Source organism: Macrosteles quadrilineatus, unplaced genomic scaffold (genome assembly GCF_028750875.1).
Source record: "Macrosteles quadrilineatus isolate MER2022 unplaced genomic scaffold, UCM_ALF_1.0 Scaffold_6__1_contigs__length_79288215, whole genome shotgun sequence".
Taxonomy (NCBI): Eukaryota; Metazoa; Arthropoda; class Insecta; order Hemiptera; family Cicadellidae; genus Macrosteles; species Macrosteles quadrilineatus.
This window is the reverse complement of record NW_026542599.1, coordinates 43,719,353-43,741,353: the sequence shown is the minus strand read 5'-3', so window position 1 is coordinate 43,741,353 and position 22,001 is coordinate 43,719,353. Positions and strand designations below refer to the sequence as shown.

Below are 22,001 nucleotides of genomic sequence, written 5' to 3'. Positions count from 1 at the left end.
AAATAATAATAATTCTGAATACATAATCAGGCATAGTTCCACCACGATACTTTAGAAAAAGTCATTTTATTTAACTCACCAACAAACTAAAAATTAGAATTTAAAATAATTATATTTTACCACAAAGTTAGAAATACATAAGTACCTAGGTTTTACAAACAGCAAACGTTCAAATTAATATACACTATTGTTCAAATTAATATACTATCGTTCAAATTTAATATACTATCGATGAACCGACCCAACCCAATAAAACTATAGCCTAACACACCCACACTTACAAATGTTCAAGTGCAGTGTTATGAGAAATACTTAAACTCATTGAAAATAAAGTCAGTTTCAATGCTGCATTGATAATAATGAAACCGCAATCACACAAAGATTGACATTTGCTGAACCTGAGTTCAGATTGTGGTTGCACTAGCTGGCAACACTGCAGTGCATATGTCACATGTAAAAACTCAGTTTACTGTACTGTTTATGCAGCTTGATAGCATTAACAATAATGATTCTTTCAACTATCACAAAGATAAATATCCTGGACAACGGCAAAATACAGTTAAAAATGAAATATAGTAACAAAAATATTCTATTAAATTTTATCAAATAATAAGCAAACCTTATAAAATACCCTTGCCACAGCAAATCTGCATACTAAGCAAACTTTCATTAGCCTGATTCAATATTCATTAAACTTTTACCATAAAAATATCAAACTTATTCCCCATATAAAATAACTTTAGGATTAATGAATAGTTAAGTTTGCTGCAACAGAAAACCTAACAAAGACTCTATCTTTTAAGTGAAATGTTAATAGCTTTTTTAGCTTAGTATGAAACAAATTACAAAATTTACTGTTTGTTTGTAATTTTCTCTGTCTAACAGTCGTATCAGTCGCCACATATAAATTGGACCTTAACCAATCACAAAAAAGAATTTGAGTCAAGATTAAGTCTGGGGAAAAACACTCTATACAATAAGTGTACAATATTTAATAATTTCTGGTTTTATTACATTATAGCAGGGGTGTATTTAAGCGATTATACTGTTGAGTATTTTAAAACAACAGTGATATAACTACTAAATAAATACAGCAAGAGTTTCAGTGTGCAATAAAAATAATATGCTCTGCTAGAATATAAAACATTGGATTGATGAAAATATACTTTTTCAAAGGAAACTATGAAGAATTTTTAAAGAATTACTAATTACCAAATTGTTTTAGGCAGTTTGCTTGGTATAATAACAATGTAGATTGGAAGAAACAGATGTATAATAATCATAGTTTTAAAACAAGAAGGTGTATTTTAAAATAACTAGGATTATAAAGCTATTTTGATTGTGCAATTAAACTTAAAAATTCACTAGCAGAAAAGTAAGCCAAGGCATCAAGAGGCCTTGAAGGCAGGAAGTGCTGCCAAACAATGGCCAATATTCTTCATTTGTGATCTGAATACAAATTGACCCCTCTCCTTACACCTTACACTCTCACTATCTATGATTAAATGTTTGAACTCTTTACACATTACTTCAAACAAGGCTTAGAGGGTTGTGGAATTATCATTGGTAAAATATCCGTTGGTAATTGGTGGGTTATAAACTTAGGACCTTAAGGACTGACGTCTCGTGCCCTACCACCTACCAGTAGTACCGCTCGCCAAATATTTGAATTGGGTAGTACTACATGTTTGTGTGAACATCTTATCTTTTAGAGGAGGGTAAAACTATTGACAAAGGAATCAACTTGACACCATAACTTTCTGCACTTTAACTGTATTGGAGAGTTAAGACTCTAATCGAATATAAACTGGGTTGGCAGTGTTCCTATATAATCAAAACAATAATACCGCTTAAAGAGTCAAAGAAATGCCGCTTTATCCTGTGTAAATGTTGTAAAAAATCCTGCTCCATATAAAATGATCTTGTTACCCTATCATGATTAAAAAGCTCTTTAAACCTTGCTATCATACTATGTTTTCAATAATGAAATTACTTTGGGCAATAGTTTATCTGAAATTAGTAACAAAACAAAAATCAGGCATCAGAGCCTAAAATATTGTTTCATCTCCGATCCCGTTTAAATACAACGAATGGTGTAAAATTCTGGTTTTTGGTATGAAACACTCCCCCCCCCCCTATAGAAACACTTTTGGCTGGATTAAAAGCTGATATAAAATAATTTACTCTTTTTAAAACATAAAGGGTGCCCACACCACCTCCTAAAAAAATATACTTTTTTGTAGATTTTCAAGTATATTACCATCTACATACAATAATGAATACTTGATGAGACTAATATAAGTGTAGGGTTTAAAAAGTACAAGTATACATCTCGTCCTATGATAAAATCAGAAGTCTATTTCTATGTTCGACGTTGCATGTTGGAGTCGACTGCCCCACAAAATATATTTTTCTAATTTTACAATTTTGTGCTTTACTATTTGTTTATACAACTAGACTAGAGGACGAGCTATCGTTCATAATTAGATTGTTTTATATTGTTAAAGTAGTTGTAAAATATGTGAAATAACAATAGAAAAAGTAAACAAAAATCCTATTGTCTTAGGTTAGTTGAAACAAACTAAAATGTTCGGTCCATGGATGTATTTGTCATTACATATTAACAAGTAATTTTAAAATAAACCATATAAAGGTGATCAAAACACGACTCAAAATCCTATTAAATATAACATTGTTGCGGATCCCATAGTGAACAATTTATGGAAATTTTGCCAATTACCCAGGTACAGTAGAATCCAATCACCAACAGGCCTCCCCTTCCCCACCCAGAGCAAGCTGTTAATGATCTTGATTGGAGTTATAGGTCAAACGTAGGCAGTGCAACATTTTATAAAAGAGTATATGCAAGTTTATAAAACAATTTTATTTCCATCCACTAAGTAATTAGGTTTGGTTAGTGTTGGAAAATGTTTCAGAAATTATAGTTGGGTTATTCCTATAACTATCCACACAAAATTAGTTTAACATTTCCGTTTATCTTTGCTCGAAAAGGTAAAAAAAAATATTTGCTAAAGTAGAATAGCAGTTAGGTAGAATGGTTTTAACTCTGAATTATATTTCGGTTCCTTTTTTCATCTCAGTATTTGGAGTATAAACATAACACATGTTTTTTTTTTTTATCCAAGAACATACAATTTACGTAAGTTCTAAGAATTTACAATTTTTAATAATTTTTGGAGGGTTGGCCAACTATGGAAGACAACACATAAACTAAGCCATGTAACATCGTCGCAATGAAGGCAACTGAGTTACCACCTTTTATAAGACTAGAATGCAGTACTATACCCAAGAGTCAAAGCTTTGAGGGCAACTTACACTCTTCAGGGCAAAGAGGTTTGAAATTCAAAACATATATGAAGTGCCCAAAATATTGTTTCTTCTACGGATGCAAGGAATAAAACCAGCTGGATTTTTTTAGTACTCGTCCCTCGCTACTTGAATAACTTTCTTACCGTGTTCACAGGCAAATGCAATAGTATTACTGTCACGTTAAATTTTCATGTTAAGTCTTTATTTCTTAACCCTCCGAGTGTCCATAGTTTAGGCCTTAATGTCCGCCTATTTTTGGCGCATTTGCAAGGTTTTATTAAAACCGATCTGAGAAGCTTAAAACAATGTTAATTCTACTGTTCTATATACCATTTTGTTTGGAAAATCATGGGCTTCAATATTATACATAAAACATAAGGAACATTTGTTTAAAAAAAACCTTTTAGGTAAAAAAAAAAATATTTTGGAAAAAAAAAAAAAAAAAACAAGTTCGCGCTCAATGAAATTGGATAAATTATAGGCCTATAAATATTTGAAAATAGCCACTTTGTTCTAAATTTTATGAGGATTACAAATATATAATAATATAAGGAAGTAGATTTGCAAATAAATAAGTTATGGGCAAAAAACAGATTTCAGTACATAGCGTTTAGCTAAGAATGCATAGCCTAACCATAGCTAGGAATCTGGCTGATAATTTACTTCAATATCACTACCTACTTCTTCAGGATCATCAACCAGCCCTTCAAAATCACTTAAATCTTCTTATAATGCACCATGTATATCACTACTTTTGATTTTTAACACTAAAACAATGATAAACGTAATAAAACACATCAGTCATCGGTCCGAGGGTAACCTAGCTATTTACAAATACACACGTCAGCTGTCTGCTACAATTACGATCGGCTCGGAGAACATACAGCGCTGAGACAGACCTCTGGAGAAAGCTTAGAATATAACGAGAAGAACGATACCTAACTCGATCCAGTTCAATCCGATTCAGTCAGTCATAGAGCCTTCGCCGTAAACGATGTTCGCGCGTTGAAAAATCGACGCGATCGATGAGGGTTATCTTCCGCATTGATAAAAACTTAACCCCAATACACTGAAAAAAATGAATCACTTACTTTGCGTGTAGCCGAAGTCATCCTCCTCTTCTGGGTCAGCATCTATTTCTTCTTTCGTTCGCTTTACGTTGCCTGCACTCGCACGAGATATCTGAAAGAAAGAAATTATGTTTTATTTTTTGTAGGAATATAAATTTCAAATGGTATACATGTTTCTCTGAGTCTGGTATAGAAGAATGACAATACCGTTATCCCTGGCTTGCCTTATGACGTAGGCCTACTATAAGTGAACTTTACTGTCTAGATCACTGGTATTGGGCAGACAAGTACAATAGGTCCAAGATTATGAACAGTGGAAGTTTTACATAAAATAAAAAAAAAACATCAAAATAATATTTGAATGAAGGACATTTTTAACATACATCATGCTTGTGTCTGTGTTTTTATCCTAATTATAGTAATGTTCAAAGGAGTTGTAAATTTTATAAACCAAAATTAATCATGTCAGCTATGATGGCTTTCACTAAATTAAGAACTCCAAACAGCCTGATGAGTTGCAGCCAAGCAAGCTATTTCATTTCTTAAATCTGATTTGTGATTTTTTTATTTTCCTGACAATAATTCCATCTGGTTTTGACCACTATACTACCATTAGTCTTGTTTACTTTTACAACATAGCTGATAATGATGTGAAGAAATATTGACATAACAAGAGTTTAAATTGTGTTCTGTGAATATAGGTATCCGTGGGAAAGGTATCATCCCCTATTGAAATGTGTATAAAGAAACGTTCATAGATGCAACAAATTTGCAAAGTGGCTTAAAGAGTTTGAAAAAGACTGTATACAATGAGTTAAACTTGTATATATTGATCAATTTAGGACTACCAGGGTTCTAGACTATGGCTTAAGCAGCTCGGAAACCTTCTGTCCAGTCACACCACAACATGTAAAGTTCCCTAATCTAATCACCTACTTAACCCTTTCAGTGCTAGGCCAATAATTCATATTTTGTAAGACTTTTTTGTTTGCCTTTTAATTTCATTACCTGTTGTTGAATTTTAATTGTCATGTTGTCACTATTTTATTAATTAGTCTAATTTTGAATAATAACACAATAAGAAAATATATAAGAAAGATAAATCCCACTATTTGTAGTAAACATTAAATAAAACTTAGTTTTTGTTGTAATTTTCCTGGTTTTCCTATAAATTTTTATGTTGTTTTGAAACCAAAATCTCATAAAATCAAAAGACATATAGTTTACAATGTAATATTGAATTTAACCTTGATTTAGTTGGACGAGGTTATCGTAATATAGCCATTTTAGGGAAACTAATGTTTTGCAGCAAAGTCTCAGGAACACATTTATGATCACTGTTGTGTTTAAACTAAAAGATTGCATCTAAATAGTCCGTGACTAACTGGTGCTGCTACCTAGTAACGCATTGAACAACCATCTCCAGCGCCATCTGTTCGCAATCGGTGGCGACAGCTTAAATACCGGGGTTTTACTCCCCAGTCTTCAAGCACAGATAGCCGAGAAGGCTAGGGCGTGTGTCACTTGGCCAGTGGCATTCGTCTGCTCGGGTTCGAATCCCGTCCTGTGTGGCAAATAATTGGTGACCTGTGTGTTTGTAGCGATATACTACAACCACTGGGGCATAGTGAGGTGTTCATAATCCTTGGTTTAGACATACACCTCGAAATCATCGGATTGGGCGAATCTTTTAGCTAAGTGGTTGATAGTGTATCCTATGAACATGCAGGTCACCAATGGCCGTTTTGCTATTTTTCGTTAAATTAACCTTCCTCTCTATATCCCTTAGAGATTTTTTAAAACAACGATATATCGTTTCATAGCACTGAAAGGGTTAAAACCTGACAAACGACCACAGCCAGCTAAGACAGTTCAAATGATTACGGGTATCTTCAAACTATGTCTAAACGTTACAAACGTATTCTGCGTCCACAACTCATTTCACATCCGTGAACTTGTGATGGTACATGGATTGAACCATTAGAAAAAACATTGGATAAAAATGAAACCACAACTTGTGATAGATGATTTGTGGTATTGTTGATTTTCCCTCCCATTGTTATAAGCTACTACAAAAAGCAAATTGTTACCTACTTAACTGTGGATACTAGCTAGAATACAAGTTAGAATAGTAAAGAACACGGTGTTGGTCAGATTCCAACTACAGTACAATGATTGGCAGTGATGAAAGCCCGTTGGAGACCTTAATTTTTAGATAACCCTTTTATTTATTGACCTGGTCTATTAATTATCTAAATGGAAATGAAAAAAAAGTAAGTGTAAAATAGTAAATGGATTGCAAAAACTGCAAATACTTGATAAGTGACTATGACGTTTTTATAATTTTATGTATAAAAAAAACCTCCAAAAAGTATCAATTGGAAATAATGTATGCAATTAAATGTTAGGATATATATAATAAGGGAAAATCATAGAGAGTGAACAACATTAAGTTCATTGATTAACAGACCATCCTTCAACACGAATCAAAATATAAATTTTAGGGATGGACGAGATTGGATTTTTAGTTCGAGACTAGATGAGACGAGATTTTTTATTTCTCATAAAATTTCGAGACGAGATCGAGACAGGATTTCCCTTCTCATACACAACGGGAAATGCACGTTCAAAATTTTTACCTGATTTTGTAACATTGTTAGATGACTGTTTAAATACAAAAATAATGATAGGCAAAAATATTTACAATCTTTTATTAAAAAACATCAGCATAACATTTTTTTATTAATCATGCCTAACTTATTAAAAATACCTACGATTAGGAAACATGGTGATATCAGTTTGGATAGAGTTCAACTTATCCTAAAATAAAATAAATCATAAAATAAAAGCAAAATTAATTTTTATAAAATAGTTACTTGTTTTGACTTGTTATAGTAATAAAACATTCCTCACACTGCTTACACTTAACAAAACTTCTCAAATGTTATTAAAGTAATATTATTAAAATAATTAAAGTAATATTTACATTTAAAGATTTAATTAAATAAGAACGCCTTCGCAAAGGAAACGCAACTACAACACGCTCCTGTATTGCGGGTATTGCATTGAATTTCTGCAGGCGTTTTAAATTTTTTTATTTTTTATTCTCGTCTCAATAAAAATCTCGGCCAAAAAGAAATCTCGTCTCGTGTAACGAGATGTAAAATTTCCCGAAATTTCGAGACTTGACCATCCCTAAATTTGTAATCATAGAACTGAACTACAACATGACTGGACTGTGTTTCTTTTACCTCTACTCCCTTCTTGGTGTATATGCGGCCCTCCATGTCTCGAGTGTCCTCCTCGTCATCACTCTCCTCGGATGATGAGTACTTCTTGACAGAGGCCTGACGGGGGGCTGGGGCCTTGGTAGAGGCTCTACGACCACCCTGCTGACTCTGCCTCCTCCCATCTGACCAGCCATCCTGCAGACAATGGTTAATGTAACAGAATATACAGTGTATTTGTAATGACTCTCCTCTGATGATGAGTACTTCTTGACAGAGGCCTGGCAGGGGGCCGGGGCCTTGGTAGAGGCTCTACGACCACACTGATGACTCTGACTCTTCCCATCTGACCAGCAATTCTGCAGACAATGATTAATGTAACAGAATATACAGCGTACTTGTAATGACTCTCTTCTGATGATGAGTACTTCTTGACAGAGGCCTAGCGGGGGGCCGGGGCCTTGGTAGAGGCTCTACGACCACACTGATGACTCTGACTCTTCCCATCTGACCAGCAATTCTGCAGACAATGATTAATGTAACAGAATATACAGTGTACTTGTAATGCCTCTCCTCTGATGATGAGTACTTCTTGACAGAGTCCTGGCGGGGGGCCGGGGCCTTGGTAGAGGCTCTACGACCACACTGATGACTCTGACTCTTTCCATCTGACCAGCAATTCTGCAGACAATGATTAACTGAACAGAATATACAGTGTACTTGTAATGACTCCTCTCATGATGAGTACTTCTCGATAGAGGCCTGGCGGGGGGCCGGAGCCTTGGTAGAGGCTCTACGACCACCCTGCTGACTCTGCCTCTTTCCAACTGACCAGCCATCTTGCAGGCAATGGTTAATGTAACATAATATACAGTGTCCTTGTAATAGCTCTCCTCTGATGATGAGTACTTCTTGACAGAGGCATGGGGAGGGGCCAGGGCCTTGGTAGAGCTACGACCACCTTGCTGCCTCTGCCTCCTCCCATCCGACCAACTGCAGTCTTGCATTTTGGCATACAATGATTGATTGATCATAGTAACATAGCATGCTGCGTTCCCTTCCATAAGGTTTAAACTTTGATTTCACGTTACTTCGCCATTTATGCACTGAACATTAAAAAACTATATACAATTTCCAAAGTAGGTTTGAAAAATATACTGATAAAATGTCAGCCTGTTAACATTTTTATAATCACTTTCGAGTCAACACTGCTCAATTCCAAGTGCTCTGGATTCGAGGCAATCGTTCTCCAGTTACTACTAATAATCAACCGCACTGAATACAGAGTGTAAGAACTCTAGTCAGAATAGTTCTCCATCTTGACTACTACGAGTCATCATCACTGATGTTGATATCATCTTAAGTGTACCGAGTTGGTTGAAAAAGTATCAAATACTTCTTTATAATAAATACTTGACTCTACACATCACTGCTGTACCTGTGGGCTCAACAGACACACTTCCACTTCTACTCATACATTATCCGTCTACAGATATCTATGTAAGTACCTGTATCAGTTCAGGGGTAGGTGTACGAGCCTGAGGGATGGGGTAGGGGGTGGCCTTGAGTAGATCTGTAGGTGAAGGTGGAGCAGGAGCCTTCTTCTTCACAGACATCCCTCGGCTGTAATTGTAGCCTGAGGCTCCTTCATTCTCACTGTCAACACTCTGGAAAAGTAAGAGAGAGAATAGGTTTTTTAATCAATTCCTTCAGTGATGGAAATATGAAGAGTACAAATATAAATATGTATGGTAAACATTGTGAAGACGCCTAGGTTTGTAGATTAACAATTTTATTGGATGTTTCCAGCTATTTTGGTAGATATTAGATATAGGCTTTAGAGTACACACCAAGGTGAATTTGGGAGAAAAACCAATAAAAGAAGAAGCATAAAAAAAATTTTGACCAAGTTTAAAAAAATGTTTATTTTGCCAGATTTTTCTCATATTTCTTCATATTTTTTCTCATATGATGGGTTAGAAAGGTATGGTAATTAGAACTTGGAGTTGTGCTGTTTCTTCGTTTTCTGATAGCTTGGAATTATAAGAGTTTGGAGTTATAAAAACAATTTGCATATAAGACACATCAACGTGAGTGACTCACCCACTGTACTAGAGACTGCACCAAGAACCTGACGGGGTTGCCAGCGGCCCTGATCACTTCCACAGCTCTCTCATGACTGGCCGTGCGGAGGTCAATACCATCTACCTCCAAGATACGGTCACCCGTCTGTCAACAAACAGCTTATATGTTAGAATTTCTAACTTAGTGATGTCAAAAAATCATCCCCATTTTGTAACTCATTTTCGCCTTTTAGTAACGGTAAGTCTATGTTTTTTTAAGAAATGACTTTGGCTTTAGTGTTTTTTATGTCACATCAACTATTTCAGTAACTGAAACCAAGTACGGAAATATAATTTTACACTGTAGCACACTCTTTTAAACTTATTTTATGGTGTATACAAAAAATATGGTATACTAAAAAGGCTATACAGCTGGTCCATATAGAGTTTGCAAACACAATGCACAAGAGACTGTCTAGTTTGAACTACCATCTTGTAAAGATCACTAAGTGTTGTTTTTGTGATTTTCCAGCTTAGGCTGGGCTTGTGTATTAATCCCCTAATATTTTAGGTACTTTCTCACCTAAGGATGAAATCAGATTCCAGATTTTAAAATGTTTGTTTATTATTAATTGTGATGGAAAATGTCTGCAATTATCCCTCAAATAACACAAGCCAGTTCGATAAATGGCTCTTTAACTCTTGATGTAATGTAATTAACAAACCATAACATAAAAACCACTTCATAACATCCTCCCTAACAAAACCACAAGTAATCTCACGATTTCGCCTCGATTGATTTCTTCTTCCACTGGTGTATTTATTTTAACTCTCAAAAGTACAAAAAAAAGATGAAACACAGATTGTCAATGAAAACTTCTATTGTTTTTATTAGTGTTAACTTATACAATAAAAGGTCAATAACTTGACACCCTGTAACTCAACAGTCTATGTCAGGGGTCTCCAACCTATGGCCCGTCCTATGGCCACCTATGGCCTATGGCTACGTCTGGCCCGTAAACAGATTTTATCCGGCTCGTGAAGGCCTACTGGGAAATAATTATTTTTATATAATTGATATAAATCAATGATCATCAAAATTGCTGCAACACAACACCCGTAAGTAAATATCTTCATTCATGATCGTGGCAACTTGGCGATTCCATGGTCGTCACTCATGGTCGTGGCAACACCCGTAAGTAAATGTCGTTGTCTCGGTAATAAAGAGCTTGTCATTTACAATTGTGGCTACACTCGCGAGCATATTTTGCAGCCTGGGTGATACCGTGATCGTCTACCACGATCGCAACTGCACTGTGAACATCTCTTGCGGTATTAGTAAAATTTCTGTGATGATCTCCAGTGATCGTGTTGTGATTAACTTATGATGTTAAAAGAGAACCAATGGAACACCGTCAATGGATTGAGACTTAATGGGTATTGGTGGATCATTGGAGTCCTTGATCCATCCACACCAAGAAATTCAAGTACAATTCTTGTTGCCCAGATAGGCTGGACACCCAGGCTCTGTAACACTTTCCATGTTTTTCCTAATAAGAGCTGTAAGCATGTGTCTATTGATCTAGTTATCTCAATTAATACGGATATTTCAAGCTAAGTGAAACTTTGAATTGAAAAAAATCAACAAACTTTAACCATGATTTGGATCAACATTTAAAAATACAGTAAGGAATAAATTTTTCATGTAAAAATTAGTCCATCTATACATTTGTAACTGTCCCTATTAAAATTTTTTAATGTTCTGGATAACTCGATAACCTTAAAACTCCACCTCTGGGTCCACAAATTGCCGAGTTAGTGAGGTTTCACTGTTATGAGATGATTACAATGCCAAATTTGAACTGTCTGTATTATTGCTTTAGATGGTCAAAAATTATCAATGACAATAACAAAGTACCTTGAGTTCGTTTGTGCGTCCTGCAGGACTTTGGGGCAGGACGTTCTTGATGAAGATACCAGAAATGGCTGAGCCACTGTCACCTCCGGCATTGTACAAGTCAACCTGGTCATGCAAAACATACCATCAGCATAATACCAAATCATCAGGGAACACCATTTTAAATTACACCAATGTAAATTCAACCAGAATAATTTGAGCAATTTCCCATCAAGTAGTAGCGATAAAATACTACATAATAGTAGCAGTAAAATATCTAGAATCCAACCAAGTATCAATTACCCTTCGTAATTAGGTTTCTGAAGGTTGGGAATTGAGTGCTGACAATTGAAATCCGCTGCAAGTTGTCAGGTGTGTAGTGTATGTGGAAAAGCCCTTAGACGTTTAAAATGTAAAAGTTGCTAAAGGAAGACCGTACACATCTACACAAAGGGGTTGGCAGCGTTTATTAGTTTCCATCAGACAGTGGATGGATGAAGTTGAGGAAACTTTGCTTCCTGATCAGGGTGTTTATGACTACGGTATCAAGAGTTTATCGTTTTTTTTTACAGTTTTATAAACACATGCCTTAAGTCCAGCAATCTTTTTTTTCCAGTCACAAAACGACCTGCATGCATAATTCTCTTTACTTTAAACACTTCTTTAAATATGAACGACCAAGGTCGGCCTACAGTACACTGTGCAAAGCATGGTGCAAAACGACCACCTCTAAACTCCCTCCACCACGTACGCACATTTTATATTTCCAAACACTTTACTTCATTGTCATTCACTGTCCTCTAACTGGTGATGGACGTAAAGAGTCGTTGATGCTAGAGACGTAATCTAGAAATCAGGAGTGCATATTTGCCTGTTCATTGTTTTTTGCTACTATGACAAGATCAATTATCAAATAGCAGGTGGAAAAGGTGTGAGTTGTGGATGACTTGAAGAGAACAGTGCTGGTTTCAGACATGAGCTGCTTGCTTGGCCCTCTTGGGAGCTCGATGGAGACCTTAATTAACCGACAGTGTTTACAGAAGGTTTGAATGTTGCTCACCTTGCCACCTACTATGCTGATGCCCAGACTGCAGTTTGGTTCTCTCAGCACATGGACGTTGCGTTCCGGTCCCCAATGTTTGGCCAACAACACTGAGGATTGGGACTGTGATGTGTTGGTCACTGTCATGTTGTCTAGACCTACAGCATCGACCTCTTGACCTGTGCTGGCTGACCTCAGCAGCTGACCACGACGTATTACACTGACTGAGCTGTCAACCTACACATCACATCACAATTACATCACTGACAAAATTAAAGAAAACAATGCGTATTTGTTATAATAGCCTAATTTAGCCTAGATGTTTTTAAAATTATATATCTGTCACTACCCAATTGGTCAACTGCACTTAAGTGTTATACAGAATTGTTAATGGTATTGCCTTTAGAATTTGGACTAATAAAATATAAGGGTTCTCTATTCAGGTGTGCAAGTGTCTTTACTATCCTTTATCTATTGGATTAAGCTAGACCTAAGTTATTAGAATATTGGGTGTGTTGCTAGTCAAGTGGTTAGCGTCACAGATTTCGGTGCTGGAGGGACAGGTTCAATTCCCGGAACATCCACAAAACTTTAATGGTTTTGGACCGCTTTCACCCAAAAGTATTTGAATTTAAATTAATTATAAAAATGGTAATGGGGCACATGCAAAAAAAACTGTTTATGAAAATGGTTCTTAACTAGATGTCATAATTGCATTTTGCTGCAAGGGCTCTCATAACGCTTTTCATCGAACACTTTTAGTTAGACCACAGAGAGGTAAGAAACAGAAGATACATTCAATGGTACACTTAAGTGGTGTCTAGCACCAGTCTCTGGTGTCTAGAGCAAATTCTATTTGTTGCATCCTTCCTCTCTCATTTACCCCCTCGCCATCACATACTACAGCACTCAAGTGGTAGGAAGATCCTGTGCACTACAACTGCTGTGCAAATATGCTAAGTGGCCATCACCGTTCAGGCTCTTTCTTGCTCTATACTAATACATTTCCACCCCAACATACCAGAGCTTATATGAGCACGGTTAACCCATCAGTTTTCAACCTCTATTCTTTCTTCTCTGTGGTCAGATCCACTTGATTGCGCCAAGTTGACTTTGAAGTAAAACTAATATTTTTATTTACAAAACGGTTTTAATCACGAAAATTTAAATGAATCAGACAAAAAAAGTAAGTACTTTTACTTAAAAGTAGGGATGGACGAGATTGGATTTTTAGTTCGAGACGAGACGAGACGAGATTTTTTATTTCTCATAAAATTTCGAGACGAGATTTCTCTTCTCATACACAACGGGAAATGCACGTTCGAAATTTTTACCTGATTTTGTAACATTGTTAGATGACTGTTTAAATACTAAAATAATGATAATAGGCAAGAATATTTACAATCTTTCATTAAATAACATCAGCATAACATTTTTTTATTAATCACGCCTAACTTATTAAAAATGCCTACGATTAGGAAACATGGTGATATCAGTTAGGATAGAGTTCAACTTATCCTAAAATAAAATAAATCATAAAATAAAAGCAATATTAATTTTTATAAAATAGTTACTTGTTTTGACTTTTTTTATAGTAATAAAACATTCCTCACACTGCTTACACTTAACAAAACTTCTCAAATGTTATTATAGTAATATTATTAAAATAATGACAGTAATATTTACATTAAAAGAATTAAAGTAATATTTACATTAAAAGAATTAATTAAATAAGAACGCCTTCGAAAAGGAAACGCAACTACAACACGCTCCTGTATTGCGGGTATTGCATTAACTTTCTGCAGGCGTTTTTAATTTTTTTTTTTTTTTTTTATTCTCGTCTCGATAAAAATCTCGGCCAAAAAGTAATCTCGTCTCGTGTAACGAGATTGAAAATTTCCCGAAAATTTCCCGAAATTTCGAGACTTGACCATCCCTACTTAAAAGAATAACATACAATTTTGCATGAGTTAAGTTAGTAGTTAGTTCACACTTTCCTACTTGATTTTAACCAAATAATGAGTCAATAACTGAATTTAAGTCCAGGGAGTTAAGCAAATCTCCTTCAATATTCAGCTAGCACTGCCGCAGGGAAGAGTATTTACTTTTATTGTCACTACGCAGTGGCCAGCTGACTGGGCCTGCGAACTGCGGCGACTGACGAGTCCGCCAGACTAATAGTGCAGCCCGAAAAACTCCACAGAGGCGTGTAATAAATTATTGACTTTTGATTTTAATCTGTTCTGAAATAATTTTATTCTTGATCAAAGTATTTGAAATAACCGTTTGCAGTTCCCAGAACTATTTACTAAACGTTTATTTTTTAATACTAAAACCTCTATTTTTGGATACCTAACTCTTTAAATTTTCTTGCTCCCTAAAAAATTTGCCTAAATTTAAATTTGTTTGCCTATACAGAAATATGGTCCTGGCTGTAGTAGTAACAATAACAAACCTATAAAAACATTGAGCTAATTTTATTCAATCTAAGTGTTAGTCTAAGTATACATTTTTCTATTGCCTTTGGGTTATAAGCCTATTTTGGATTAATCAGTATTGCAGCAATTCAAACTCTATTATAATACAGGTTTGCCATATTGGACTTCTAAATTATAACTAATAAGGACAACAATATTCTTTTTTAGTAATTTAAACGAGGTAAAGTGTTGTGGTTATCTCTAGTCCTCTTGTGTAATCTCTTATCCTAGGAGTACGAACCTCCTACTACATAAACTTAACCTCATACTTATAATTTCTAAAATTTAAGTGATTTATTCAGTGCTGAAACCCACACACAATAGCAAAATACACATAAGTCAGGTGTAATGACTGTTAGGAAAGAAACTCTAATGATCTTTAGCTATGTCCACAATCGTGCGCTTTCAATTTCAACGTACCTTTCAACTTTTAATTCCAACATTCAATGTAATATTCACAACATATATGTTATTGCAATCTCTTTGAGGCATGCCTTTCAGCTGGCCACACTCATGCCTCACTTTCCTCAAATTTTAGATACCTTTTCCTAGTTGGATGAAGACGACACTATTCTGATAGGAGGAATCGGTATATTTAGTGTTAAGAACATTTAAAAAACTTAAGTAATTAAGGCATACAATGTGGAAGAAGAAGTACTGTAGAACTCGTAATTTTCTTATCTAATTTTATTGATTTATTAATTAAACTTCATTTGATTAGTTTAGTTCATTAAAATACATTTTTTTGTTTATCACCCCTTATGTCCCACAAACTTCTATGAATTCTGAGGTTTCTTAGTTATTCAAACAACTGCAACACGGACGACTTGTAACAAATATAAACAGTTAGAAGTTGAAACAAACAGAAATCCAAGGTTGGTGGATTGTCTTGCGCTACCCTGTGCGCTGTAGATTGGAGCTCCTTCGGACTCATTTCGGGCATGCCTTGACACATGCGTTACTTGCGTCCATTTGCATCAAAGCATGCCCTAAGTAAGTAGCATGCGCAAGGCGCACACAAAAAAGCCCAAGGGTGGACATAGCTATTGGGATTACAAAACAACTCATGTTACTATGTTCAACATATAAGTATTTCGTACAAATAATTGTACGATCTGGTCATAATATGATGACGAAGATTTGTATGGATTTAGCCTTTTTTGTCTCTTAGACTCAGTCATTAGACTTGGCTCAAATTGTGCTGAGAAAACATCTGCGTGAGTGTCAAAACGTGTCACCGTGTGTGTCAAAATGTGTCACTCGCGTGCCTCAAAAACTGTACAAAATAAAGGTGATTGTGCTGCGACATTACACTACAGTAAAACCTCTATAATCCGTTGTGAAAACAATAAATAACCAGTTAAATAACATTGGATGATCAACCGTCCACTCTTTGGTTGGGGATGAAATATTAATATTAGGATTATTTTAAGGATTGATTTGTGAAAGCAATGGCACAGCTATGCTACAACCATTGACTGTAAACATAGTCATTAAAATGTAATTACAAAGAAAGGGGGACACCAAAAGTCGGTAGAAAACTGCTTTTCCTTTGTACTGACAACAGTACAGTGGAACTTTTCCTCGGTGCAACCGCATAGAAAAATAAATAATAAGAGTCCGAAAAATGAGTTAATGAGCTATTTACTGGTTGAACTAACCATAGCTTTGTCAGTGTCATTAAATTGTGCCTTTTATTATAATGTTTCCTCTCCTTTTATGAATGTGTTACTTTTACAAATGGATTAAAGAGGTTCTACCTCGGTTGTATTTCATACCTCATCTTCTTCAGGTAATCGTATAACAGGTACTGATATCACAGGAATGATTAAAGGTGCGATTAACCGTGATATCGTCAATGAAGAACACCTCTGACGATTCTACATGTGAAACAACAATTCAGTTTACTGCTTCACTATGTATTTACTTTCAGTTCAAATTAAATGTTTAACTGTGTTTGAAAATATACTACATTTTATGAAATGGTTCACTATAGGTAACAGATAATACTAGGAATTTCATCAAGATAGTCACTATATCAAGATAGTTAATTAATTTTAATTTTAAACCAAACAAATTAATTCAAGCTGTCAGCTTGTTGTTCCATAACAAACCTTGTAGCACATACAGAGTGTCCCAAGTCTCCCCAGAGGGAGAGTATAATGGGACAACCGGTAACAATTTTTACAGTTTATTTGTTTATTACAATGTAGGCAAATTGAATCTAATTAATTATGTAAAATATACAAAATTGAGATTTTAGGATTATTAAAGCAATATGAAGCAATGATTTAAGAACTATCTCTTTATCTTAACTTCTTCTAAAGATCGTTGAGCAATTGGATTTTCACGAAAAAGATCACCCTAATGAAATATTTATATTACTGAATATAAACAAAACAATACTCAATACTCACATCTACACTTTGTCCTCGGAAGAGCTTGGACGAAGTGCGAAGGTCACTTCGAGTCCACGGCGGGACTTCAACAATGGGTGGATGAACAACTTCAGATTCGCAAGTTTCAACTTCCACACAAGTTTCCTCACAAACTTCAGGTTCAGTTTCACAAGTTTCAGGTTCGAGTTCCTCGCGAAGGTCTTCCCTAGAGGAAGGCGAGCTAGTCTGAAACCCCGAGGGAGGGTCTATCACAGAAGTCCTTCTTATTTCTCCACTCACCACCGACAACGATCTGTCTGACACAACACTTTCAACACTTTCTACCGATTCTCGTGAGAGTTTCTCAAGAGGTGACTCCAAAACTATAACGGTTTCTGTCCTCTCTATCACTTCCGATTCAACTTCGGATTCGCCGACTTTCGCCTCGGCAGGTTCCTCAATAAGTTTAATGTCACTTTCAGGCTCTCTAAACGGCTCCCGGTCGTCTGAGAGACTGTCGGTTCGTTTGCTGTCGCAGTCGACGAATGACTCGTTGCCTTCAGAGAGAACGCTGGTGGGTGACAGCTGATCACTCGGGATAACCACAGGGACTGACGGAACTTGGACCGTCACCTCTTGGGTGATGTAGGGCGATCTGTAAATCAAAACATAAACTCTATAAATTAGCAAATCATGTACATATTTAAATATCTTATAACATATCAAGGTTAACGTCCCTTATCATTTTTAACTTTCCTTAGTCCTTGGAAAGTTGTCAAGGATTACTAGTTTTGAATCGTATGACCCATAATCGAACCCAAAATCAAATGTAAGCTATATAACTTTTGAATGATGTCTTTGTCTTAAAATACATCTACATTAACACGGTGAACATTAAGAGAAAACTTGTTAAAAATATTCTAGTACCAAAATCTTGAAATAGTACAATAATCCACAATCCTTATTTAACTTTCATTATTTATGTTTTTTATTTAACTTTTGTAAAAAAATACCAGGCGCCGTAATAGACTTTTTTTGTTGAAACCCTTTTAAATTTTACTGCTCTCCCAAATCGCACAGTATCTTGGTCAATCTGTTAAGTTCAAGGAGCACATTGTAGGGACTCCCTTGTACCCTAACTGTCTTTCAAAGAAGCTTGTCTTGTGTTTATAGGGTTGGATGCAAGATGTGAGCTCCTCATCGCCTAGGAGAACAGTTTGAGGAGCTGCACTTTCCAAATTATTAATTAGAACTTTGATCATTTCTTCACAGCATTTGATTTTTGAGGTGCAAAATTTCTGGTGTTATAACAGGATCATTTGAAGACTTATATGGAGTTTATTTATTACTAAGGGAAAAGGCACTTAATGGTAATAATCTAATGTTTTAAGAAAATCATTGAATCTTAGATCTGCTGTTTAAGGTAAGAATATGTAGTTACTTTCATAATAGAATAAGAAATTTACTTGCTTTTGGATCCAACAGTCAATAATAGAACCAACACTGGTTAACAGCTAAATTTATATTCTACGAAACACACACCACAGTGAATAATGAATGAATTTTTACGATTGGGAAGTCTGTTTTTAGGTTATCTTAATTGGTCACGTGGCCAACTGTACTAGCCAAGACCTTTTATACAGCAGCTCCAGTAATATCACAATGGTTGTACCTACAGTTTGGATGGCTAGTAGTAACATTAGCACAAAACAACGTTTTTAAAACTAAAAATCTGTTTTTACGCTGAGAGGTGAACTGGTAGAGAAAAGCACGGATAAAAGGGCGGCCACGATAGCTAACAGAAACTATACAAAGAGAAGGAGGCCGATGTGAGCTGAAATCACAACCAATTACTGGCTGTTTACATCAATGATACACCACAATGGTACAACCAGTCAACTGTACTCAAAGGGTTAGATCATTTGTTAAAAAGTCCAACAATCAACTATGTCAAACTTAAAATTAAAATTTTTAGGTGCTTTTAGTCTACAGAGATGATAAGAAGCCACGACAACTGTTTCTAAAGCGTGGACTTACCTGTAGTAGTCTGGAAATATCCTGGGTGCACAAGGAAAAACGTGTAAACTATAGCAGTGCTAAGTTATGATACAACTGTGTATAGGTGCTCTTATAGCAACAGTTTAGATTACAGTAATTTGTAATATATTCAGGAGGGTATTTTAATTCTTAAGTTGGTTAAAGTATAATTGTTGCACTTTATGTACTCCTCATATGATTTCAAACTTTTAAACACAAGGCATTAATCTAGAATTAGAGTGTTGTATTGTTAATGGTTGTTGTGTATAATAGAAGAAGTCAGCAGCAAAAACACCATACAAGTATTCAACTAATACATTTTTTTAAGGTCTATCTATAAAAACTTTTTGGAAAGTTTAGAATTTACTCTTTAATTTAAATCATACTGTAGTCAAAATGATTTAATTATTGTTATGTTTTACATCCCAAATTGTAATATTAATTTCAGTTTCTCAAGCCACAGGATTGCGACTCTGATTTCTTGATGAACAAGGAAGTAAATTGATCCCTGATTCCGTATTCAACTCCCAGGCACCATTAAAAAATATGATTAATACACTTTTTTTAAGCCTAAATAGAAGGAAAGATGAAGAATAGAAAAAGACAAGACTTTAGAAGTTGGCTAAAAGCTTTCAAGATGCGGTGTATATGCTTACAAAAGTTTAACTTAGAATTGCTTCATAATGTGTAACAGTGAGCTTTGGTCATACTTATTAATTAATTAATAAAGTCAATGGATAAGTTAGAGGGAGAAACAGATACAAAACTAACGTACCCAAGAAAGGAGTTCTACACAGTTGAAACTACACAAAAATTTCACAACGCAATTCATTTTGAGATTGTCCTCTACAAGCGATATCCATTTAACTAATACCTTCTGAGGAATCCATTGCAGGGACGAAATATCAAATTAATTGTGTTTTGAACTTTTTGTGTTGTCAACAACCTGGATATTATTTCTTGGGTTAGTTAATTGGTTGTGTGTCCATTCCTTCTTCCTTAATGTATTCCTAGGCCAAGTGCTTTTTCCTCCAAAATCAATGAATATTTACCATTACTTACTCTACCAAAACATATTTACCAAAACATAATTTACTCCATCCAATTACAAAATACCTGTTATTTAATTAAAAATATAAGTCACAGAACTACTCACCTAGGGGAGATTTGAGTGACGACGGTGGATTTGACCGGAGCCGCAAACGACTCAACTTGCAGCGAAGTCTTCCGGTAATCCAAAGTAGTTGGAGCCGGCACGTACCGAACACTACACAGAACTAGGGTTAGACTGGGCGAACAAGGAAGGATGGTAATCAGTTTAGTGCGAGGACGCTGCTAACAAGATACGACTAACACTAGTCTGCGGGCTACTTGTATGGCTGCCTGAGCCACAACTACACTCGCCACTGTCTAACATGGGGAGGGATGTAATGAGGGGATGGAACTTGTAACGTGTGGATTTAACTTGAAATATGGGGTAAAACTTTGTAATGTGGAAGAAATCTTATATGAAACTCGTAAGGTGGTGACAAAACTTGTAATGCATGAATTACACCTTGAAATGGGGAGTTTACAAATGTAATATTGGAGTAAACATACACTGAAGAGGTAACACTTGTAATGAGCGGGTGTAACGTTTAATAAGGAGTTAAAGGATGCAATGTAGATGACAACTAATAAAGTGAAGTTAAAAATTGTAATGAAACTTGTAATGATGATAAGAGGGGTGTTTTATGGGAATAAATCTTCTATTAAAGGAATATGATATGACTAATGCAGGGTAGAAACTTATGTAATGACATGCAAATTAATTAATTGGATGGGAAAATCCTCTATTAAGGAGAATGTCCTTGCGTTAGGCTCAACAACGATTCAAATCTATAAACTGGTGAATTTATTTTCCTTAAAGTTCTAACCACTTAAGGAGGACTTTGAACCGCAGAGGCACAGCATTATAATAAAGCTGATAGTGATAACCAAATGGTGAATATGGAAGATTGATACACTAGCCCAGGACAGATGTCTTGTGCTCTAATCTGACCACTATTTCAACAGTGCCCCTTATGAGAAGTTTGAGTTGCAATAGATTAAACTTGTAATCGAGGTTAAAAAATGTAATGTTGGGGGATGAAAATGTTGGAACGAAACTTATAATAACTCTGAAAGATGAATGTCAAATACCAAAACATCAACATGTAGGCTAATTAATTCTTCTTTGATACAAATCTGAACATTATGTCAGGAAATGAGGCCCATAATTTTAACAGAATTCAAGAAATAGGAAAAACAAAAAAACATGGGTAACTTTCTAAGAAAAGTACTTAAATAAGGAATAGTTGGACAACTATACCTTCATTAGTGCCAGTTACACTGTCATTACAAAGTTTCTTGGCAGGGTTTTGTAACTTTCCTACAGAACTGCTCACTAATTAAAATAGTTTACTAAGCAGAGTGGACAGAGTTTAAGCACCTATGTGTTT

General features: G+C 35.3%; 1 protein-coding gene across 7 annotated transcripts in view; it reads right to left on the bottom strand.

Moving 5' to 3' along the window:
- Positions 1–22,001, bottom strand: part of LOC128996278 (multiple PDZ domain protein-like) — a 318,908-nt gene that overhangs the window by 176,564 nt on the left and 120,343 nt on the right. For 5 of the 7 annotated variants that reach the window (XM_054421490.1, XM_054421489.1, XM_054421486.1 and 2 more), the window contains exons 12-21: positions 20,678–20,788; positions 19,522–19,542; positions 17,524–18,139; positions 16,885–16,986; positions 12,648–12,866; positions 11,609–11,713; positions 9,731–9,856; positions 9,136–9,294; positions 7,652–7,825; positions 4,422–4,512 (exon numbers count right to left, since the gene is read on the bottom strand). In XM_054421490.1, the coding sequence (XP_054277465.1) occupies positions 4,422–4,512; positions 7,652–7,825; positions 9,136–9,294; positions 9,731–9,856; positions 11,609–11,713; positions 12,648–12,866; positions 16,885–16,986; positions 17,524–18,139; positions 19,522–19,542; positions 20,678–20,788 (1,724 nt within the window). The remainder of the gene's footprint in view (positions 1–4,421; positions 4,513–7,651; positions 7,826–9,135; positions 9,295–9,730; positions 9,857–11,608; positions 11,714–12,647; positions 12,867–16,884; positions 16,987–17,523; positions 18,140–19,521; positions 19,543–20,677; positions 20,789–22,001) is intronic. The other 2 variants (XM_054421485.1, XM_054421488.1) reach the window with 2 other exon arrangements.